This window comes from Rhinatrema bivittatum, chromosome 2 (genome assembly GCF_901001135.1).
Source record: "Rhinatrema bivittatum chromosome 2, aRhiBiv1.1, whole genome shotgun sequence".
Classification (NCBI taxonomy): domain Eukaryota; kingdom Metazoa; phylum Chordata; class Amphibia; order Gymnophiona; family Rhinatrematidae; genus Rhinatrema; species Rhinatrema bivittatum.
In genome coordinates, this window is record NC_042616.1 from 157,859,535 (window position 1) to 157,883,350 (window position 23,816).

At 46.3% G+C, this 23,816-nt stretch overlaps 1 protein-coding gene across 4 annotated transcripts in view; it reads right to left on the reverse strand.

Annotated features, from left to right (window-relative positions):
- The window catches only part of ADAM22 (ADAM metallopeptidase domain 22), a 730,321-nt gene that overhangs the window by 183,296 nt on the left and 523,209 nt on the right, over window positions 1-23,816 (reverse strand). For all 4 annotated transcript variants that reach the window (XM_029588789.1, XM_029588790.1, XM_029588788.1 and 1 more), the window contains exon 15: window positions 13,788-13,887. In XM_029588789.1, coding sequence (XP_029444649.1) covers window positions 13,788-13,887 — 100 coding nt within the window. The remainder of the gene's footprint in view (window positions 1-13,787; window positions 13,888-23,816) is intronic.

The following is a 23,816-nucleotide window of genomic DNA, read 5'->3' on the forward strand; positions in this document are numbered from 1 at the left end:
ACGCACTAGCCAGTAGCCAGCCACCAGAGAAAGAGAAAAGTGCCAGCAGGCTGCAGCAGTGACCAAGGAAGGAGTGCAAGCACTGCCAAGAAGTAGCCAGTGCCACTAGTCTCAGCCTGCTCTGTAAATTTAACCACTGTAAGTATAATAAATTAATAATAAACTTTTTGTTTAGTTTTTCTATAGTATGTTAATGTTTTGAAGCTCAGGTTGCAAGTTTATTTATTAAATGTTTTTTTTCACTAAAGTAGCATATTAAATAGAGAAGTACTTAATTTCATTTTATGTAAAGTTTCTTTAGTTTAATACACAAAGTACTTCATTTTATTTTATGCTACTCTAATGAAAAAAAAAGAAGTTTAACACAGGAACTGCAAACTTGAGCACAGTGAATGGGGGGGGGGGGGGAGGGATGTGAAAGGGGAGACAGCCCCTGCATTCAGCAGCTCCTATTTTCTGAAGAGATCTTTCCTTCAGAGACCAGGGAGTGGGACTGCTTGGCCCTTCACCTCCACCTTTCCCTTCCCTTCCCCTTCTCTCTCCCATATACCAGCAGTGGGGGGGGGGGGGGGGGAGGGGGGGGGAGAGAGGGATGTGAAGGATGGGATACTTCAGCCCTTTGCATTCTGAGCTTCTGAACTTACCTTTTTTCATCTTCTTTTTTATTTTCTCAATGTAGATGGATCGTGATAGGGAGTCAGAGTCTGCCCAACCGTCCTCCTCCAAGGTGGCAGCTGATCGGTCCAGGAAGCCCCGCTTCACACAGGCTGATGTGGACCTCCTAGCCCGGCTACTCCTCCTGGATGAGGAGAATCTTTACACCCCCCCAGGCAGCAGGCCTAACCTGCAAAGGGAGTCTGCTGCCTGGGTGGCTCTCCAGGAGGAGTTCTGCCGGAGAGCCTCTTACCCGCGTGAGATCGAAGATCTCAAGAAGAAAGGTGAGGGATAATGTTATCACTAGTAGTATATATATAGAGGCCGGGTCGAGGATTTAGCCGCGATCGACACGCAGCCGCGATCGACACGCAGCCGCGATCGGCATGCAGCTGCGATCGGCACGCGGTTGGAGAACAAAAAAATAAAGAAAGAAAGAAAAGAAAAGAAAATAAACGGGAGAGAAGTGCAGGACAGGCACTCCGGGCATCCCTGGACAGGACCCGGAGACCTGCAACGGCTTTTAAAGGCGCAGCTGCTTTTGAAAAAGGAGCGGAGCTCCGAGACGTGATTCAGCGGCCACGTGGTGGCTGAGTCCGGAGAACAGGCAAGATAATCGGAGCAGCACTCCTGAGGCGGTTTACAGACATTTGGATTACTCCTGCGTTTGCAAGTGGCAGGTTTGACTCCCCATTGGCAGATAATTACATCTGGCAGCACAGCAGAGATCAGGGGACCTGAGAGCACAGTAGCTGGTGGAAGCTACAGGAGGCACCCAGAGGCGACCGGACGTGCAGAGGCAAGGACCTGGCCAATTTCAGGATTCTAGAGGGCCTCAGCAGCTGGTGACCTACTATATCCGAACTGTGAGTACAAACTTTGTTTATCCGCCGATTGGGGTCCGGCTGGCCCGCCACGGGCAAGGGAACCGCGGGAGGATACGGAACTGGGAGTTTGCGAGAACTTGAGGGCGGAGAGAGGCCTTACCCCGTGACATTGCGAACATGGCCGGTAAAGGAGCAAAAGCAGGCCGGCAGACGAGGCAGACAAGGGGGATGAGCTGACAACCAAAGACGGCGGAGCCAAGGCCAGAGACGCCAAAGAGACCTGAGCGTCCGGGAGAGAGAGGCGCAGACCAGGGAAAACGCCCCAGGATGGCCAGCGCTCAGACACGAGGAAAGGGGCAAACTCAGGCCGGCAAGGGAGACAAGAAGCAGACGGGGAAGAACCCGAAGGGATGGTCACTGGCAGTGGAAGTCGACACGACCGGGAAGAGCGGAGGATCGACCGGAACGCAGCCAGAGCCAGGACAATGCAGCGTGCCCCCGTGGGGCTGGCCCGCAGGAACGCAGCCAGGGACAGGGCAATACAGCGTGCCTCCCTGGAGCTGGCCCGCATGGCCTCCGATGGGGTCGTCTGGAACGGAGGCGTCATCGTCAGCACAGCGAGTGCAGGAGAGAAACCCCTACGTTCACAACGCATGGCAAGCGGCGATGTACCCTCCATGGTGGCAGGTCCCGCTGCCATGGTACACAGCACCGACAAGCAGCGCGGGAGGACAGACATCGGATGCAGTTGTAAGGGAGGAGGCAGCGAAAGATCCCGAGGCGAGGGGAGACACAAGGGTGACCTCGGAGGGGGAGGCACCCAGCGGCGAGGTCGGCAACGTCATTGGACAGCCACTCGAGGCACCGCACGAAGCGGAGGACGTCCGGGAAGTGCGTGAGGAGGAGGCTGGAAGCCGGGAACGAAGGATGGCATCGGCCGGAGACACAAAAGGCAAGAGGGGTAAAAGAAAGAGACACGAAAGCGATTCCACGGGGGAATCCTTAGGGGGGGAATCGGATGGGAGTACGGAGTCAGCCGGCTCCGCGGCCTCTGCAGTTGGGGCAAACAACGCGGCTGCAGCAGCTCTTCCGAACCTAGACGAGTTGTGGGAAAGTGTGCCAAAGGCACTACGGAGCAAGATCAGAAAGCGTGAATATATTGATATATTCACGATATTAGAGGGAAGGAAAGGGGCAGCTGAGAAAAGGAAGGGAAAGAAGAAGGAAGAGCAGAAAGGGGCAGAGGTAAAGGTGGCCAGGAACATTACCAATTGGACAAGGGCATTTCTGAGGATGATCAGTGTCATCGGGAGGGAGGACCCTTCGCAATATGCCCCCATGCTGAGTTATGCCGACTCTATCTTGGAGGCGTACAAGGAATATCAAGGGTGGTGTTGGCTGAATTACGACGAGAAGTTCAGGGATAGGATGGAGGATAATAGGAACCTGTCCTGGGCAGCTCAGGACATGGGATTGTGGTTACGCCAGATGACTAGCAAGGTCATGGAGTCAGGGGCAGTCCGAAAACCGGTGAGGTCATCCGGCGGACAGGCCGGTACGAGTAGTTCTCAGTGGGGGGATAACGGTAACAACAAAGTATGCTGGCGTTTTAACAAGGCGGGATGTACGTTCCAAGATTGTCGGTTCAAGCACATATGCGCAGTATGCGCGGCCCCACACCCGGCCACAAAATGCACGAAGAAAGGCCAGGGGTCTTTACCCGGGAGTAATGGAAAAGGAAGACAGTAAAACGGGGGGCAAGGCGCCGTCCCCAATACGGCTATCGGTTATTGCCGAATGGCTGGAAATATACCCTAGGCAAAAGGAGGCCAAACATTTGAGGGACGGTTTCGAGTATGGGTTTAGAATACCTTTTCAGGGCAGGGTCACGGGTACGGGTTACACAAATTCATCTTCGGTTGTTAAACACGCAGACATAGTGCAGAAGAAGGTAGATAGAGAGATCGAATTGGGCAGGATGGCGGGACCCTTCGAGAACCCCCCATTTAATGACATGATGTTGTCACCGCTGACAGTAGTTCCAAAAAAGGAAAGGGGCGAGTTCCGGCTAATACAGAACTTATCGTACCCACCGGGGCGCTCAGTGAATGATGGTCTGCCAGAGGAGGCGTGTACGGTGCAATACGCCTCCTTTGATCATAAGAACATAAGAACATAAGAAAATGCCATACTGGGTCAGACCAAGGGTCCATCAAGCCCAGCATCCTGTTTCCAACAGTGGCCAATCCAGGCCATAAGAACCTGGCAAGTACCCAAAAACTAAGTCTATTCCATGTAACCATTGCTAATGGCAGTGGCTATTCTCTAAGTGAACTTAATAGCAGGTAATGGACTTCTCCTCCAAGAACTTATCCAATCCTTTTTTAAACACAGCTATACTAACTGCACGAACCACATTCTCTGGCAACAAATTCCAGAGTTTAATTGTGCGTTGAGTAAAAAAGAACTTTCTCCGATTAGTTTTAAATGTGCCCCATGCTAACTTCATGGAGTGTCCCCTAGTCCTTCTACTATCCGAAAGAGTAAATAACCGATTCACATCTACCCGTTCTAGACCTCTCATGATTTTAAACACCTCTATCATATCCCCCTCAGTCGTCTCTTCTCCAAGCTGAAAAGTCCTAACCTCTTTAGTCTTTCCTCATAGGGGAGTTGTTCCATTCCCCTTATCATTTTGGTAGCCCTTCTCTGTACCTTCTCCATCGCAATTATATCTTTTTTGAGATGCGGCGACCAGAATTGTACACAGTATTCAAGGTGCGGTCTCACCATGGAGCGATACAGAGGCATTATGACATTTTCCATTTTATTCATCATTCCTTTTCTAATAATTCCCAACATTCTGTTTGCTTTTTTGACTGCCGCAGCACACTGAGCCGACGATTTCAATGTGTTATCCACTATGACACCTAGGTCTCTTTCTTGGGTTGTAGCACCTAATATGGAACCCAACATCGTGTAATTATAGCATGGGTTATTTTTCCCTATATGCATCACCTTGCACTTATCCACATTAAATTTCATCTGCCATTTGGATGCCCAATTTTCCAGTCTCACAAGGTCTTCCTGCAATTTATCACAATCTGCTTGTGATTTAACTACTCTGCACAATTTTGTGTCATCTGCAAATTTGATTATCTCACTCGTCGTATTTCTTTCCAGATCATTTATAAATATATTGAACAGTAAGGGTCCCAATACAGATCCCTGAGGCACTCCACTGTCCACTCCCTTCCACTGAGAAAATTGCCCATTTAATCCTACTCTCTGTTTCCTGTCTTTTAGCCAGTTTGCAATCCACGAAAGGACATCGCCACCTATCCCATGACTTTTTACTTTTCCTAGAAGCCTCTCATGAGGAACTTTGTCAAACGCCTTCTGAAAATCCAAGTATACTATATCTACCGGTTCACCTTTATCCACATGTTTATTAATTCCTTCAAAAAAGTGAAGCAGATTTGTGAGGCAAGACTTGCCCTGGGTAAAGCCATGCTGACTTTGTTCCATTAAACCATGTCTTTCTATATGTTCTGTGATTTTGATGTTTAGAACACTTTCCACTATTTTTCCTGGCACTGAAGTCAGGCTAACCGGTCTGTAGATCAGGCAGTAGCATTGGTGAGGCGTTGCGGGGAAGGCGCGCTGATGGCAAAGGCTGACATCAAATCGGCCTTTAAACTGCTCCCAGTACACCCCGACAATTTTCCCATTTTAGGTTTTCACTTTCGTGGGTCCTACTATTTTGACAAATGCATGCCGATGGGGTGCTCCGTTTCTTGTGCATACTTTGAAATGTTTAGTACCTTTTTACATTGGGCGTTGCAACAGAGGGCAGGGAATACGAATGTGGCGCATTACCTAGACGATTTTTTATTTGTGGGGCCAGCACATGTGCTAAAACGCTGTCGGCATTTCAGGAGATGGCTAGAGAGTTCGGGGTTCCGTTGGCTGAGGAGAAAACGGAGGGCCCAGCGACCACATTATCGTTTTTAGGGATCGAATTAGACACGCGCGCCATGACGTCACGGCTGCCTCCGGAGAAGTTGCACAAGTTGCGTAGCATGCTTAGGCGGGCATTGTCGTGCAATAAACTAACGTTGGTGGCCATTCAGTCCATAATAGGAAGTTTGAACTTCGTATGCCGGGTGATTCCAATAGGGAGGGCATTCCTGAGGCGTTTGGCCGATGTGACCAAGGGAGTCAAAAACCCACGGCACCCACATTAGAATCACACGCCCAATAAAGAGAGATATGGTAATGTGGCTGGAATTCCTCGATACATTTAATGGGGTTTCAATGTGGCAGGAAGACGCAGTGTCCAATCAAGATCTGGACATACATACAGACGCGTCAGGAGGATGGGGCTTCGGGGCTTACTGCCAGGGCGCATGGTGCGCAGCACCATGGCCGGCAGAATGGATAAAGAACGGGTTGGTGAAGAACATCACATTCCTCGAGCTCTTCCCGATATTGGTGGCCATTACAGTTTGGGCGCACAAGTTGCGCAACAAGAAGATAGTATTCTGGTCAGACAATTTGGCGGTTGTGACAGTTATTAACAGGCAAGCGGCGCACTGTTCTAAGGTGGCGGAATTGCTAAGGGAGGTGGTATTGCAGGGTTTGCGACTCAACATGACGATACGAGCCAAACACATGCCAGGCATTCATAACCAGGTGGCGGACGCGCTATCCCGAGCTAAGTGGGATCTCTTTCATCAACAGGTGCCAGAGGCAGACAAGAAAGGAGCCACCATACCGAACCGGCTATGGCTGATTGGAATGTAACAGAATGGGGGCTGCTGAAGGCATCCGTTGCTCCGGCGACATGGAAAGCCTACTGCACGGGATTTACCAGAGTACAGGCATTCTTACGGGGCCAGGGATGGAAAGGGGGAAGGACAGAGGGTAGGCACATAGAACGGTTCGTGGCATGGGCAAAGGAGGAAGGCTTATCCAGGGGATAGACAGTAAACCAACTGGCGGGTTTCGCTTTCTTCGCGAAAGCGCAAGGCCTAGGCGACCCAATGGATAACTTCATGGTCAAAAAGTTGCTAGCAGGCTGGGCCAGGATGGTGGTTTGGAGAGGGGACAAGAGGCGGCCGATAACCCACGAAATATTGGTACGTCTATGGTACGCAGCCGCCCAAGTGTGTTCAGATAAATTCAAAGTTGCGTTGTTTAGGGCTGCTTTCTGCGTGGCCTTTTTCGCGGCACTAAGAGTTAGCGAATTGGTGGCAGCATCCAAAAAGGACGAGGGAACTGACGGCATACTATTCCGTTACATAGTTGTGAAGGAACAGGCAATTAGAATAAAGATACACAAGTCAAAGACCGATCAGAGAGCAAAGGGAGTGGAAATAAGGTTGGCACAGGTGACATCACAGGTGACATGCCCAGTAAAGAATGTAAAAAATTTCCTGCAAATTAGACCAAAGGGTGGCGCCCATTTATTAATTCACGAGGACGGGATACCGTTGACCAAATTTCAGTTTGCGGCAGTGCTCCGCATGGCACTGGACAGCATAGGGTTGAACCCGGGGGAGTACGGTACCCATTCATTTAGGATCGGGGCGGCAACGAGCGCAGCACAGGCGGGTTTACCGATGGAGGTCATACGAAAGATTGGCAGGTGGCAATCGGCGGCGGCCAATAGGTACGTAAGGCCGGGGGCTGTACAAACGGGTCACTAACCATGCAATTCATATTTCACATGCAGGTTCGTCCCCACGAAGGAAGATAGTATGGGTGTTGGGCCATTCATTCGTACATTGGGCGGCCAGGAGGGCTCGGGAGAGAACATACGGATCACACTTGGGTTTGGCCCCAAGGGGAATCTTCTTGGCATGGATGGGAATCCGTGGAATGAGATGGGAACAACTGATCCCGGAGGTGCAAAACAGTATGCGTACCCGCCAGAAGCCGGATGCCATAGTGATACATTTAGGGGGCAACGACCTGGGAGGGAAGACAGCTAAGCAGCTAATCGACAGTATAAAAGGGATCTGGAGGGGATCAAAGAATTGGCACTGGGCGCAACCATAATATGGTCAGAAATCATACCCAGGCTAAAATGGCAGGGTGACAAATTATGGTCTAGAGGGCGGAAGAAGGTGAACAGGCAGATAGAGGTGTGGGCTAGGACAACTGCCATAGCGACGATACGGCACGAATGGGCAGATGAGCCCTGTTTAGGCCTGTATAGGCCGGACCTCGTACACCTATCAGATGTCGGGTACGACCTGTTTAATAACGCGATACAGGAGGCGCTGGAGCGCGTGTTGACCGAGGTTGGGCCGCAGTAGTGATGTTGTGGGGGCCCGGGACAAGTGTAACACTATCCCGGTCTGGTGGCGGGGGGTACCCGAGTTAGTGGGCCAGGAGGGGCCCGGAGGGCACGGTGGACAAGCCGTGGTCATAGGTGAAGGAGAAGTGCGTAGAGGTGGGCGTGGGCTGCCCGGGGGATGGCCCCATGGCTTGGACATGGCGGGGGGCGGTCAGATTGTGGTGGCGGACTGGCTATAATGGCGGACGCCGGTACGAAGCCCGGTATGGTAATATTTGAGGGACGCACTAATACTCGGGTACCGAAAGTTTGGTTTTATGTTAATAATTAATACAAGCTGCGGCCTGTTTTCACCCAATTTTGGAGTATGTGTGGTTAATGTAGGGTCCTAACGCAAAGTGGGGGGGGGGGGGGGGGGGGGGGAGAACACGGCGGTGCAAGATGCCAATGTTATAGAAAGACTAGGGGACACTCCATGAAGTTAGCAAGTAGCTCATTTAAAACAAATTGAAGAGAATTCTTTTTCACTCAGCACATAGTTAAGCTCTGGAATTCATTGCCAGTAGTTAGTGTAACTGGATTTAAAAAAGGTTTGGATAAGTTCCGAGAGGAAAAATTCACAAATTGCTATTAATTAATAAGCAAAAGCAGCTTGAGATTTAGTTATTGTTTGGGTACTTGCCAGGTACCTGTGACTTGGATTGGCCACTTTTGGAAACAGGATACTGGGCTTGATGGACCTTGGTCTGACCCAGTATGGCATATTTTATGTTCTTATGCTCTTAAGCTTTCAATGCTTTCCTCTTATTTCCTGAAGTCTGAGGCGACTCCAGAAATTTCTTCATTGTATGGATTTTATATCTTCCCACCCTTGGAGACATATTTGTACAGGCAGCACAAATTTAGTATATCATTAGAAAGGCCCAAACATCTTACAAAGCAGTCATGGCAGTCCATGAGGGACATTTTTGCATTATGCAAGGGAAATCTTTTGAAGCTTGGCATGGTACAAAGAAAAGAGGCTAAGACAAACCTAAGCCTACAGCCACTAAGTTGTGATGTATTTTCACGGAAAGGGTCCCAGGGCTCCCTCCTCATATTTAATGCATTTCAAAGAGGAGTTATTTTATTCCTGTTGATCACTTTCTTGGTCACCCGTGATAAAATATTTGTATCAAATTGCCTAGTAATGACCTTCTTTGCATGCATTTGCATTATTCATGCAAACAAATCGCATAGAAAGAAGGTAATTGTAATAGGGGAGTGTACCAGGGTAGGGACATGCTAAATATCATGTATAATCACGTGATATCATCACGATAGTACTGGAGAAAATTAGTGCCTGTAGTATTGTTCAGAAGTCATTTTGAGTTAGTAGTGGTTTAAGTTTTCTGAGTACCATGAGCTTTGCATAACCTTCCTTTACTTTTAGTGATATGTGTTGTTTCAGATTGATTTCAGGGTCTATAATTATTCCCAGGTTACGTACTTTTCCAGTTAGTTCAATTTTCTGGTTGTCTTTGAGTATTATTGAGGTTTGACTGATTTCAGAATTTTTTCGTTCTAAGTGTAGAAATTCTGTTTTATCAATATTAATTACAAGTTCCATTTGTCTCAGTAGTTGTTTTATAATGCTTAGGTACATGTTGGCTAGGTTTAATGTTTTCTCTAAAGTGTCCTCTATGGGTAGAATTAGTTGGATGTCGTCGGCGTAAATGTAGTGTATAATTCCTAGTCCTGCAAGTAAGTGGCATAATGGCAGCATGTATATGTTAAAAAGAGTCGCAGATAGGGCTGATCCCTGTGGAACTCCTTTGCTCCTGATCTTGCCATATCATGTCATTCCAAGCATTCAATGTACCATCCCTCTTCTGTGTCACACACATTGGTTATCTATAAGTTATGATAGTGATTGAAAGAAATTCTGAGCTGAATGGAGCATTTGGTAGCTGTATTGAACCTAGTGAAAATTGTATTGTTTGATGACCTGCAAGCACGGAGCAAGAGAATTTGGTGTGATAGTGTCTAGCGATCTAAAGACAGTGAAGCAATTTCACAAGGCAATAGCTAAAGCCAGAAGAATGTGGGCTGCATAGAGAGAGGAATAACTAGTAAGAAAAAGGACGTGATAATCCCCTTGTACAGGTCCTTGATGAGGCCTCACTTTAGAGTACTGTGTTCAGTTCTGGAGATCGCATCTCAAAAGGGACAGAGACAGGATGGAGGCGGTCCAGAGAAGGGCGACAAAAATGGTGGGGGGTCTCCATCAAATGACTTATGAGGAGAAGTTGAAGGACCTAAATATGTATACCCTGGAGGAGAGGAGGTGCAGGGGTGATATGATACAGACCTTCAGATACCTGAAAGGTTTTAATGATGCACATTCAACAAACTTCCTCCGTTGGAAGGAAATCAGTAGAACTAGGGGTCACGAAATGAAACTCCAGGGAGAACAACTCAGAACCAACATCAGGAAATATTTCTTCATGGAGAGAGTGGTGGATGCCTGGAATGCCCTTCGGAAGTCGGTGGTGAAGACAAAAACAATGAAAGATTTCAAAGGGGCATGGGATAAACACTGTGGATCCCTAAAGGCTAGAGGATGGAAATGAGGAAAAAAGCACATGGGGGTAATTTGCTGGAGTGGCGGTTACTACCCTTAACCAATAAACCTTCATACTGTTGAACTCCGATATTGCTCTCTGCTTTAACTGCAGGGGGAAAAGAGGAAAAGGGGAAAAGGGGAATTAGTTCAGACAGCAACCATCAAGGACATTGAATTTTACGGTCTGGGAATCAAGCATGGGGGTAACTTGCTGATGCGGCTGTTACTACTCTTAACCAATAAGCCTTATTCTTGTGTTGCAACTCCAGCATTGTTCTCTGCTTCAACGGCAAGAAGTAACAGGGAATTGGACTCAGATAGCAATCAACAAGGGCCCTGACTTTGACTGTTTGCACAAGAGAAGGAATGTGTATTTGTTTTTAACAGGCTTTGCATGAGAGACGCAAGCAGTTTGTGTGGAGCCAGCTCAAGGCCTAGTGTACCAAGATAACGGTACTTTTAGATCATTAGTTTAGGTAAAAGGTTTAGTCCAAATAAGGAAGTCATCCCAAAACAAAAAACAGACACCGTTAGCAAAATCTGTATATAAGAATGTAATGTGTAACTTGAAAACAGAAAAGGTGGAGAAAAGAGAAAGCAGGACAGGTTAGGTTAGGTACTTTGCTGTTAGATGCACTATGCTTCTAAGACAAATTAATTATATATTCATTTCTTGCATTTTAGTAATAAATATTATTCATTAAGATAAGAAGTTGTGAGTTATTACAGAAGGGCAGGCCTTCTGCCCGATCCTTTGAAATCCCGGAGTATGGCAGCGCTCCGGTAATGAACAGAAACTAAGTATGGGGGTTACTTATATGGCGCTGGCAGACTGGATGGACCATTTGGTCCTTTTCTATGTTTCTATGCCATTTATTAGATCACCATAAGAATTATCTAAAAATGGTTTACATAAGCTTTTACGACTACATATATATTTTTTTAATGTGCTTTTCCAAATGCTCATGGATAAAATCATCAATTAGATGGAAAATAAGTAAACAAAATACATGAGGGAACACATGGAAGAACTATGGATTAGCTGGAAGACTCAATTGTCAGAACTTTCCACCACAGTCTGGATTCCATTAGTTGGTGTGGTAGCACAGAAACTGTGGAACTAGAAAAACTCTGGAATTTAATGGAATGATGTCATCTTTAAAGCAGAATAAATATATATTAGGGATGTGAATCGGGTGCCCGATCGTTCCCACTTTCGGGTTCATCTGGCCACGGTAAAATCTCGTTTTCCCGTGGATCCCCGTTTTTTTCCCGTGATTAATGCACTAGCAAAAAATAACAAAAATAAACAGTTTTTGTTAGTGCGCGCTAACATGAGTTAGCGCGCACTAACCCAAAAAACGATTTTTAAAAAAATTCAGGGGGGGGAAGTGATCGTTTCATTTTTTACTCAATATATAATGAATTTAGAAATATCGTACGATATTTCAATTTGTTATAAAAACGATTCACATCCCTAATATATATGTTATCTGAATATAAAGGACATTATTATATTTATGATAGAATTTTCGGTTAAAATACCTTTGTTCTAATACTGTATATGTAGCTTATACAAATACATCTCCCTCTTTCTCTCTCTCCATGTATATATGTGTTTGTATAAATATATATTTATGTACATACATACAAGCAGATAGATATATATTTATGCATGTATATATCTAAAATCTGTGTATGTATGTATGCATATGTATCTGTATATATATATATATATATATATATATGATAATAATGATATAATGCAATAATGATATACTTTCTTATTAGTCCCCACTGCAATCTGTATAGTATCTGTAATGTATATAATGTCACAGTTCAATGTATATAGTTCACTTCACACCCTGATGTAGTTATGATGTTTATTTACCCTTGCCTGTTCTATGTCAAATGCATCATTTGCGCAAGTTACTGTTATACTGTAAACCGATGTGATATCTTTGATGAATGTCGGTATATAAAAATGAACAAATAAATAAATAAATAAATACACCCCCACACACAAATACACATATATTCATAGGGAGTAGGAAAATGCAGATTGTTTTGGACAAACCTGATGAAGAATATTTTGTGGGTTTGCAAGTAATAAACTTGTTGCAGAATATACAACAGCAATTCTATTAGCAATTAACCTAAAACTCTTCCTTAGAGTACAATGTATTAAAACAGAGAAAACTTTGGAAATGACGCTTTGCATGTTAAAATCCAAAATAATATAGGACATTTGTGATAACATGCACTATTTGACATTTTAGCACACAAAACACCTTTTGCAATTTTTTTCATCTTCACAGAGAATAAAGTTTCAAGCATTAAGATGAATTTTAAAAGCCTGGCATGTGTCAAGTACACGAATATGTCGGGCCAGCAAACGCCGAGCGGATTTTAAAGCCACCCGTGTATGTGCATATCTCCCAGTGTGCACACAAATGAAAAGTCCAAAAAAGGGGTGAGGCATGAGTGTGGTCTGGGCAGGGTGTGGGGGTTCCTGGATTTATGAATGAAACCAGCGCATAAAAACTTACGCACACAAGCGTGCGCCAGGGTCCCCTACCACGTAACTTTACTTCTGCTATGGATGGCGTGTAAGTCCTAAAACAAAAAATATAGGCATGTCAGCAGGGTTTTAAGAGTCGGGGTTAAGATGAGAAAAGGAAAGCTATTTAAATAGAGGGGGGGGTCCTACCTCATACCTGGGTGAACTGAAAACGAAGTGGTTTAAACTGGTTATTATGTTGGTGCACGTTTCTATTAAAGTCCCCCCAGTTATATGGTAGAGGCAGAATTTGTGCACACATGCACGCGTCCATATAAAATTGTGCACACAGGTACACACATTCAGCCTATTTTATACCATGCGAGCATATACGCACGTATGTAATAAAATGGCCACGTCTCTGGACGCAAGCCAGCATATGCGCATACATGTGTGCCTGGGCACCGGTCTTAAAGTTACTGTCATAGTTTTCTGCATCTGAAATTGTATTTAAATCACTAGTTAAAGATAGCTTTTTCTCTTCCACAAATTAGCTCATTTGCTACTACCATGTAACTAAACTATGCACGAAATTGCCTTTGTGGAACTAATTAAAAAAAAAAAGTATCTAAATACATTGCTAAATTTTGCATGCTATTTTTCTACCTGGCTCATTTTCATTCATAGAAAAATAACATATGTAAATTGCATTAGTATGCATAAAATGGCAGAGTTTACTACATGTTCCTTCTACTGTTATAAAGAGACAGAACAATGTTATGACTGTCAGGAGCAGCTCATCTAGAACCTGGGACCTCACAGCTCAAAGGTACTCCAGCAAGCTATCCACTTATCTTGGTCCATGTTCCAATTTTTAATAAACCAGTGGTTAATTACCTTTGATGGTTTATTGAAAAGACAAGCTCCACCTCCATTGTTTAAAAATTCATGATACTCCTCAATGCTACACTTGGAGAACTTGCTTGGAAGATAATAACTGCAAGACAATAAGGAAGCAAATGAAAAAAAGGATCCAATAATATATGCTGCTACATATTTATACTGGCAAAATCTCCCATTTTCATTTTAAGGGGACAGAATGAGGCAATAGAGCACAAACAGGCCAATGCAATACAGTGTGCTCAGCCGAGCACACTGATTAACTCGGGGTTGGACACGCATGTTGGATGCGGGTCCACAACCCCATATGCTATAAGTGGATTAGTGCATCCAAAACACGCATCCAACCCCACGTGCAGCTAATAGCGCTCATCACATGCAAATTCATGTTGATGAGGCTATTAGCTATTCTCCCAAAGCAAAAAAGAGATTTGCGCCTGATTCGCACAATTTTACTCTCCAAAATTTACGCCTGCCCTGGAGCAGGCGTTAATTTCTGAGCAGCCCAAGAAGTGTACAGAAAAGCAGAAAATACTGCTTTTCTATACTTCCTCTGACTTAATATCGTGGCGATATTAAGTCCGAGGAACAAAAAGGAGGAGAACATTTTAAAATAAATAAATAAATAAAAGTGTGCCATGGTCAGGTTAGGAAATGGGATGATCAATTAACGTGTGTCCAATTTCCTAACCTGTGGCTGTGCATGGGTTAGGAAAACAGACGCTCGTAAAATTGAGCGTCCATTTTCCTAACCTGCTGACAACCACCTCTCCTGGGAGCCCGCTGCAGAGGAGGCGCTAAGGGAATATATTTTCCCCTAGTACCTCCTTTTTACCGTGGCAGCTGATTTAAATATTAAATTGGGTGCCCTGGAGAGGTTGATCTGTGTGCATTAGGAGAGCGGCCGCTCAATCATTAGCAATCATTTTCTGCACGCCAATATTGCATCAGCTTGTAAGAAACTGAGACCATTTTAAATAACTCAAGCAAGAAAACACATGTATATACTGATTAAAACAATTATCTACACGAGATATACTCTGAAACTGATTATACACTTTGGAGTTAATTTTCAAAGGACTTTGTAAATGTAAATGTAACATACTATCATAGCAGTTTTCTAAATCCCATTTACCCGCATTAAGTTCACTTATTGTGGGTAAATCCTATTGACAATTCAATAGCATATTTCGTAGAAATTTTTATTGCTATAATATATGCTATTGAATTGTCAACAGATTTTACCAGCAAAAGTACACTAAACGCAGGTAAATGGGTTTTTGAAAACTGCTATGATAGTATGTTACATTTACAATTTCCTTTTAAAATTATCCTTTTTATCCCAAATAATTTATTAAATTATTTCAGATATTTCAATGCTTCTATATCAATATAGAAGCATTGAATGCTTCTATATCAATATAGAAGCATTCAATGCTTCTATATTGATGTTTTAATAAATATAAGGAACATAAGATTTGCCATACTGGGTCAGACCAAATGTTGATCAAGCCCAGTACACTGTTTCCAAAAGTGGCCCATCCCGGGCACAAGTACCTGGCAGGAACCCACAAGGTCAATTTATTCCATGATGCTTTTCTCAGGGATAAGCAGTGGATTTCCCCAAGTCCACCTAAATAATTGTTTATAGACTTTTCTTCCAGGAACCTTTTTAAACCCAGCTACGCTAACATCTTTTATCACAGTCTTTGGCAACAAATTCCAGAGTTTAATTATATGCTGAATAAAATAAAATATTTGTCTTAAATGTATTACCCAGTAACTTCATTGTATGACTCCTTTGTTCCATTTAGCATTGATTTCATCTGAATGTGGTAACTACTCATGTTTGTAGCTCTCATACTCTCTTACATCAAGTTTTCTTTTCTACTTTCTCCTAATATGATAAGAATTCACACTATTTTAAATATTTGTGTTTGCTACAATAAAAGGTTGTTTTATTGTCTTGCTCTTCATGGTATGGTGATACAATTCATCATGAGTTTTGTACCCATAGGCACAGAATGGGAAGAAAATGTTTATCAATTGGGGCCTCTTCTCTTTGTAACATGCACTGCATTCTTCAACTTTTGAAAGTTAGAGCCCTTGGTACTAGGGATGTGAATCGTTTTTCTGATGATTTAAAATATCTACGATATTTTTAAACTCGTTAGAAATCGGGGGCTCCCCGAAACCGACAGGAAAACCCCCACAAAATTGTTCGTGGGGTTCTCATCGTTTTGGGAGAGGGTGGGAAAAATAGCACACAAACCCCCCCCCCCTAAACCCACGCCGACCCTTTAAAACACATCCTTTAGATTCCCCCACCCTCCAGACCCCCCCCATCCATTACTCCTACCATGTGACAGGGGCCGGCCAATGGCACGGATACCCTGTCACATGGTAAGGGCATTTTGATTAGTGGCATCCAATGGCCCGAGAGCGGGAGATTGCTCCTGGGACCCCACTGGACCACCAGGTATTTTTAAAAAGTTTTGGGGGGGGGGGGGTCAGGAGGGTGGGGGAAGCTAAAGGATGTGTTTTAAAGGGTCAGGGTGGATTTTTTGTTTATCGGCTCGGGCGCAGCCGATAAAAAAAAAAAACTCAGACCACACGAAAAAAATTTCACGATACTCCCTGAACCCGGAATCGGAACCAATTCCGGTTCCGATTCACATCTCTACTTGGTACCACTCCTCTGTTTTATACAGAAAGCACACAGATCTTCTTTGGCACAGCTATTGGGGAGCATTAATAATGCAGATACAGAAATTACAAGATGTAGTTCCCATAAAATTAGAAATCAAACAACATTCTCAATTCTCCTTTTCTTGTCTTTTTTTTTCAACTATCAGCGACTATCAGAAAGAACAAGAAAGCAAAAGAAGCAGAGTTTTATAACAAACTAGCCGTTAAGCCCGTAACAAGGGGCTACATTTAAAAAAAAAATTTCGGTCCATTTCCTTCCCACTCCCTCCCCCTCTATTCTCCCTCCTCCCTCTAGTCTCCCTCCCTCCCCCTCTATTCTCCCTCCCTCTCCCTCGCCTCCTCCCCCCCTCCCCTCTTCCTCCCTCTTCCTCCCCCCTCTTCCTCCCTCTCCCCCTCCCCTCTTCCTCCCTCCCCCCTCTCCTCTTCCTCCCTCCCCCTCTCCCCCTCCTCCCTCTACCCCCCTCTCCCCCCTCTCCCCTTCCTTCCCCCCTTCCTCCCTCTCCCCCCTCACTCTCTCCTCCCCCCTCCCCCTTCCCCTCACTCTCTCCTCCCCTCACTCTCTCCTCCTCTCTCAATCCCCTCCCCTTTCAGATCATCCACAACCAGCAGACGGAAGATCTCCGGGGGGGGGGTGTCCCTTGCGTGCGCGCGTGCAGCGCCGCTACTGCTCGTCATCGCTGCTGCCGCTACTGCTCCTCCCACTCCTGCTTCTCGCCGCCGCTCCTGCTTCTCACCGCCGCCGCTCCTGCGGCCCCAGTGCCATTTTTTTTTTTGGGCACGCTCGGCTCTGACCGACGTGCTCGCCCGCGCATGCGCGGTAGAGCTGCTCTCTACTGCGCATTTGCGGGCCGTTGGTCAGAGCCCATTTATAAGGTAGATGTGAATTTACTCACCTGCACAGAAGCTGTTATAGACCTGGTCCCCAGAGGGGAGGAGTTAGCAATCTGTTATAGATCTGCTCCCCCAGAGGGGAGGAGTTTAGCAATCTGTTATGAATCCGGCTGCTGGATACTCCCGTTGAAGGAGGAGTTAACAATCTTTTAGCGATTACCCCGCCAGGGGAAGCGGAGTTAGCACTCTGTTACGGATCTTGCTAAGGAGTAGCAATCTGTTAGTGCTCTGCTCTTCCAGAGGGAAGGAGTAGCAACTGTTATGCTTTGTTCCTTTAGAAAGATGAACCAGCAACCTGTATGATTCCCACGGAGAGATAGCTATCTGATATGGATCAGCTTCCGCAGAGAGAGAAGTAATGGTCTGATGTGGGTTGGCTCCCACAGAGTGGCAGATGATAATACCACTCTAATAGTGTAGGAAGTAACAGTAGAATAGTGAATCCCTGGGCCAATGGCAGATGACAGAGCCCTCAAGTGGAGATCTTGAGAGGGACCACCGGCTAGGCTGGAGTATTGAGACAAACACAAATAGTTCTTTATTAGACTGGAAGTAGAACCACCTGAGGTGGCAATAGTGAGTTGATATGCCCGGCATCTGATTCAGGAACTACGATCTCTGAGTTGCTGAGCTGTAAGGAGAGACTATAGATAGTGAGTAGACAGGGTATGCTGGGCATAACCAGTGGTAGATGATACACTCACAATTGTAGATCTCTGTAGTGTCTTCTTTATGCAGCAGAGAGTCTTCAGTATACAGAAACAGGAGCCACAGGCGAGTACTGGTTTCTATAGGCAGTCTGAAATAGAACTCACAATAACTGTGTATGGGATGGCTTCTGGAGTAGATGAGAGGCTAGAAGAGATTTAGGAACATAGGCCCTTGTGGAGCGAGTACCGGTTCCTATCTGTTAATCTGTAATAGTAATCCATAAAATATAGGTATGCGATATCTTCTGAGGAAGAAGAGAGTATGAGAAAGGAATTAGGAACATAGGCCCTCGTGGAGTGAGTACCGATTCCTATCTGCAATCTGCAATGGTAACTCACGATCTCCGTACCTGCGATAACATCTTAGACTGAAGGGAGCCTGAGATTAGGAACAATGTCCTTCCTGGAGTGAGAACCTGTTCCTGTCTGTAATAGGACTCACTGTATTCACGTCTGCGATCGCCTCCAGGCAGTAGGAGTCTTCTGAGTCTTCGGGAACATAGGCCCTCAAGGAGTGAGTACCGGATCCTGTCCAACAATCTGAAAACAAGAATAGAGAGAGCGGAGCCCCCAAGGAGCGGGTACCCATGGTAAGTTTGAAAAGGCCGAGCAGTGGGGAAGAATTCCCCTTGCTGACTCGGAACGTAGTTGCAAGTAGCGTGGACTGCCGAAGCAAGTCGCGTTGGAGTTCCTTGCTAACTCGCTTGTAGTTAGCAAACAAAGACCTTTTAAATTGAAAATGGATGACATCATTATGGGGGGATGCCCCCGAGGTTCACGCCCTTGCTGGTACAACGTCTGGAGCGCATGCATGTGCACGCCCTTACGTCATCAGGAACATGGCAGATCCGTAGCGTCAAGCCAGCCCGGAGATACCAGGACCAAGAGGCAGGGAGAAGCCGCGGCTGCAACTGTCCGTCTGAGTCAAAGGGAGTCGCTACAAAGGTAGAGAGGGTGGAGCGAGGGCGAGAATAGGCACGAATGCAACAGAAGCAGACAGTTGCAATTCTGTACTAACATTCCAGATTGCACCTGACAGATTGGTAGCACAGGGAGGGTCCTGGATGGGTCTGACTGGACTCAAAGAAAGGAAATTATCAGGTAAGAACTAATTTCACCTTCCTCTTCATCGTCAGACCAGTCCAATGGAATGGGATGTACCCAAGCTTCTCCTGAATAGGGTGGAATACTGACAAATCTGTTCCCAACACCTCACAGGTAAAGGAATCTTCCTCCCTGATGCTGACATCTAAGTGATCATGCTTAGCAAATAAATGCCAGGAAGACAAAGGTACCATCTACAATTCTCCAATTCATCAACCCAAGTCCTGCCCAAGAAGTAACCTGAGCTCATGTGGTATGCACGCTCACATTTTTAGGTAAGCAACTATCAGGAACCATATAGGCAGTCGTAATAACCTCTGTAATTGAATGTGCTACTGTAGCTGTAGGTGCTGGTTCACTGTTCTGCACTCCATCATATAAAATAAAAAAAAATAATGGACCTCCAAAAGACAATAGAACACCTTGAGATATCTCAAAGATATTCAAAGATAAACAAATGAAAGGCTATAACCATCTTTGGCAGAAAGGAAGAAACCATTCAAATTTCAAGCATATCCTTTGTAACCAAATAGGAACTTTCTCTCCAGAAGTATAACCTGAGTACAGGTTCCAAAAGGAACAGGACACTTCAGCAAAAGACTACTATGTTTGACGTTTCTCAAAAAACAAGACAAAACTGTACACCAAAACAAGGGTCTTTCAACAGCTTCTGTAGCAGAGAGAGCTGCAACCTACACTTTGTAGAAACTAAGTGTTGCGTTTGGGCAGTGATCCGGTGTAGTGAACACCACCTTCAGGAGTGACTCCAGGTGGAGAGAGACAGGGATTGCTGGAAAGTCTCTGATGATGGCTGGGAAGGAATGCGATGCAGGCAGGAGAGTATGGAACTGGGTGATGGCTGTGATAAGTGGAGCAGAGTACTGGCTGGCAAACAAAGTCAAAGTCCAGGCAGGGTCAAGGCAGGCAGCAGGCAACAGAGTCAAAGTCCAGGCAGGGTCAAGGCAGGCGGCAGGTAACAGAGTCAAAGTCCAGGCAGGGTCACAAGAACCTTATAGCAAGACAGAGAGCCCGAAGGCCACGCACACACATGACAAGGAGGAGGGCCTGAAGACCATACACACATGGCAAAGCAGAGGGCCCGAAGGCCATGCACACACAGCAAGGCAGGAGACCCGAAGGCCACACACACACAGCAAGGCAAGGCAAGGCAGAAGACCCGAAGACCACACACACACAGCAAGGCAAGGCAAGGCAGAAGGCCTGAAGGCCACACACACACACAGCAAGGCAGGAGACCCAAAGGCCACACACACACAGTAAGGCAAGGCAAGGCAAGGCAGAAGGCCCGAAGGCCACACACACACACAGCATGGCTAGGCAGGGCAGAGGGCCCGAAGGCCACACACCCACAGCAAGGCAGGAGACCCGAAGGCCACACACACACAGCAAGACCACACACACACAGCAAGGCAGGAGACCCAAAAGCCACACACACACAGTAAGGCAAGGCAAGGCAGAAGGCCCGAAGGCCACACACACACAGCATGGCTAGGCAGGGCAGAGGGCCCGAAGGCCACACATCCACAGCAAGGCAGGAGACCTGAAGGCCACACACACACAGCAAGGCCACACACACACAGCAAGGCCACACACACACAGCAAGGCAGGAGACCTGAAGGCCACACACCCACAGTAAGGCAAGGCAAGGCAGAAGGCCCGAAGGCCACACACACTCAGCAAGACCCCCCCCCCCCCCACACACACACACAGCAAGGCAGGAGACCCGAAGGCCACACACACACAGCAAGGCCACACACACACAGCAAGGCAGGAGACCCGAAGGCCACACACCCACAGCAAGGCAAGACAAGGCAGAAGGCCCGAAGGCCACATACATGCAGCAAGGCAAGACAAGGCAGAAGGCCCAAAGGCCACACACAGCAAGGCAAGGCTAGAGCAGGGAGCCCAACGAGCTCGATGCCGAAGCACTGGAGTCTAGGGTAGGCAGGGCTATAAAGGCACATCCAAGACATAGAGCAGATGGATTGGGCCAGCCAGGACAGCCTGCTCTTGAAGGACCCCTGGTGGTGAGGCGGTTGCACAGCAGCCATAGCCGTAACAGTACCCCCCTCTAAGGCCTCCCCCTCCTCCTGGGTCCCAACTCTGCAGGGGGTACTGAGTGATAATAAAGTTAGACCCCTCCTGGGGTGGCATGGTAATTTTCAACCCCTCCTGAGTTGCAGTGGCAGGTTAGTTCCCCTCCTGAGGTAGTGAGGTGGGCTCAACCTCTTCCAGAGCTGATGCAGCGATTTCACTCCCCTCCTGGGGAGAAGTGAAGAATTCTACCCCGTCCTGGGGCGGCAAAACAGCTTCAAACCCCTCCGGGGGCAACCAGGCAGTCTCAAACCCCTCCTGGGGTGATGTGATGAATTCTACCCCTTCCTGGGGCGGCGAAGCGGTCACAAACCCCTCCTGGGGCGACCAAGCAGTCTCAGACCCCTCCTGGGGTGATGCAGTGAATTTTACCCCTTCCTGGGGTGGTGAAACGGTCTCAGACCCCTCCTGGGGCGACCAAGCAGTCTCAAACCCCTCCTGGGGCGACCACAGGACCGGTTTGGACTCCTCCTAGGGCGACAGCAGGACCGGTTCGGACCCTCCTGGGGCGGCAGCAGGACCAGTTCGGACCCCTCCAGGGGCGGCAGCAGGACCGGTTCGGACCCCTCCAGAAAACTGGCTTATATTATACAGCAAGAGAAAATTCCCATAGAAAATATAAAATAAATTGATTATTTTTCTCCACAAGTGATTAAATATTTAATTTTCAGCTATATAGCCGTTGCATGTTCTTTAAAAAGTCTAATAGATTATGGTTAATGGCTTTGTTTTGTGATTCCCTTTTTTTTTTTTTTTATAAGGCATCTTCTCGGACTGGGGGGGCCTATGCAATAAACATTAACGTGTACATCAAGGTCCTTTTGTGCACACTAAAAATATCATACTATGCAGGAAGGCCTTACCATGCATGGTAAAGTGGTCCAGAAAGACATTAATGTGAGCATGCTAAATTAGCATCTCCAGGAATGCAAATGAAGAAACATCATGTGAAAATGAGCTTTTATCCTGTGTATGGTAACTAGCCCAGTATGCTCTCCCTCCATGCTATTTACCAATTGCTTGCTAAGCCCCAAAGACGTAGCACCTGTCTCAGACCAGGTATTAACTTGCTACCGTGCAGGCTATTGAAAAGGCTCTGTTAAGGGTAAACATTGTGATTCCATAATAAAGAACATGTAAAGAAGATGGCACTGCAACACATTACTCACAAGCCCTTGAGTCTGAATATATCTTACCACAATATATAATAATAATGATAGTAATCCCAGGTAGTGCCTTTGAAAGCTATTGTTTTATAATGGGGGGAGGGACTGAAGAGCCCACTGGCTAAAGTGACATGTACATGGAGGGAGCCACCCTGCACAGGAAGCCCTCTGCTTTTGTGACTGGTCAAAGGGTGGGGCTAATCTCCCCCATCTCCCCCCACAAAAAAAATTAAGCATTATCCAGGTTCAAGCCTCAGAATGCCTGTAATACCCTCTGGCCAAATCAACCACAGCAAGGATAACAACGATCATGACCATCTTGCCAATACCTTGGACCGTTCCTTTATGTCACATTACTAAAATGCTGCATCTTGTCCATTCTGAGATATCCCCTAATGCTTGAACACCCTGTGTAATGCATTAACCGCCCTATGGGCGTTCACATTCACATCACAAATATGTCTTCTGAAAAAACGGTTAACCTGGATAATGCTTCCATCTACAAAACTGCTCTACACAGCTACAGACTCTCAACCCAAAAACACAAACGAGATTTCTACACCAGAAAAATCCACGATTTCAGATTCAACCTCAAAGTGCTTTTCTCCTACGTCTCAAGCCTCACCACACCTATCCCCCCCACGATACCTGACTCCGATGCAGCATCCAAATATGAAGAACTTGCCAACTACTTCCAGAGTAAAATCTCTAACCTCCTCTCAAGATTCCCCCACTCCACTAACAGTACCCCTCCGCATCCTACCCTCTGTCCCTACACCCTCCCAACCCACAATGGCTGCCCTCCACTTCCTCCAAAGAAGTTGAAAACATCCTTAGAAAACTCAAACCTTCCTCCCACCCCAACGACACCATCCCCTCTAAAGCCCTTCTAGCCATCCCTAACTCCATAGCCAGAGCTGTAGCAGATCTCATCAACTGCTCTCTCGCCCATGGATCTGTCCCAGACCCACTCAAGCATGCGGTAGTCAAACCTCTCCTAAAGAAACCCTCCTTGGACCCGAAAGATCCTGCCAATTTTCGCCCAATCTCTAACCTCCCTTTCATTGCCAAGCTAATGGAAAGAGTTGTTAATTCACAACTCATGGACTTCCTCGAAAATCATGCAATCCTCCATGCCTCTCAATTCGGCTTCCGAAAACACTTTAACACGGAATCGCTACTCCTCTCTCTATCTGACCACCTCCTCAGAGGCATGGGTCAAGGACACAGCTACCTCCTCACCCTTCTCAATATCTCAGCAGCCTTTGACACCATCAGCCATCAACACCTCCTGACCCGTTTAGAAAACATTGGCATCACAGGCCTAGCAC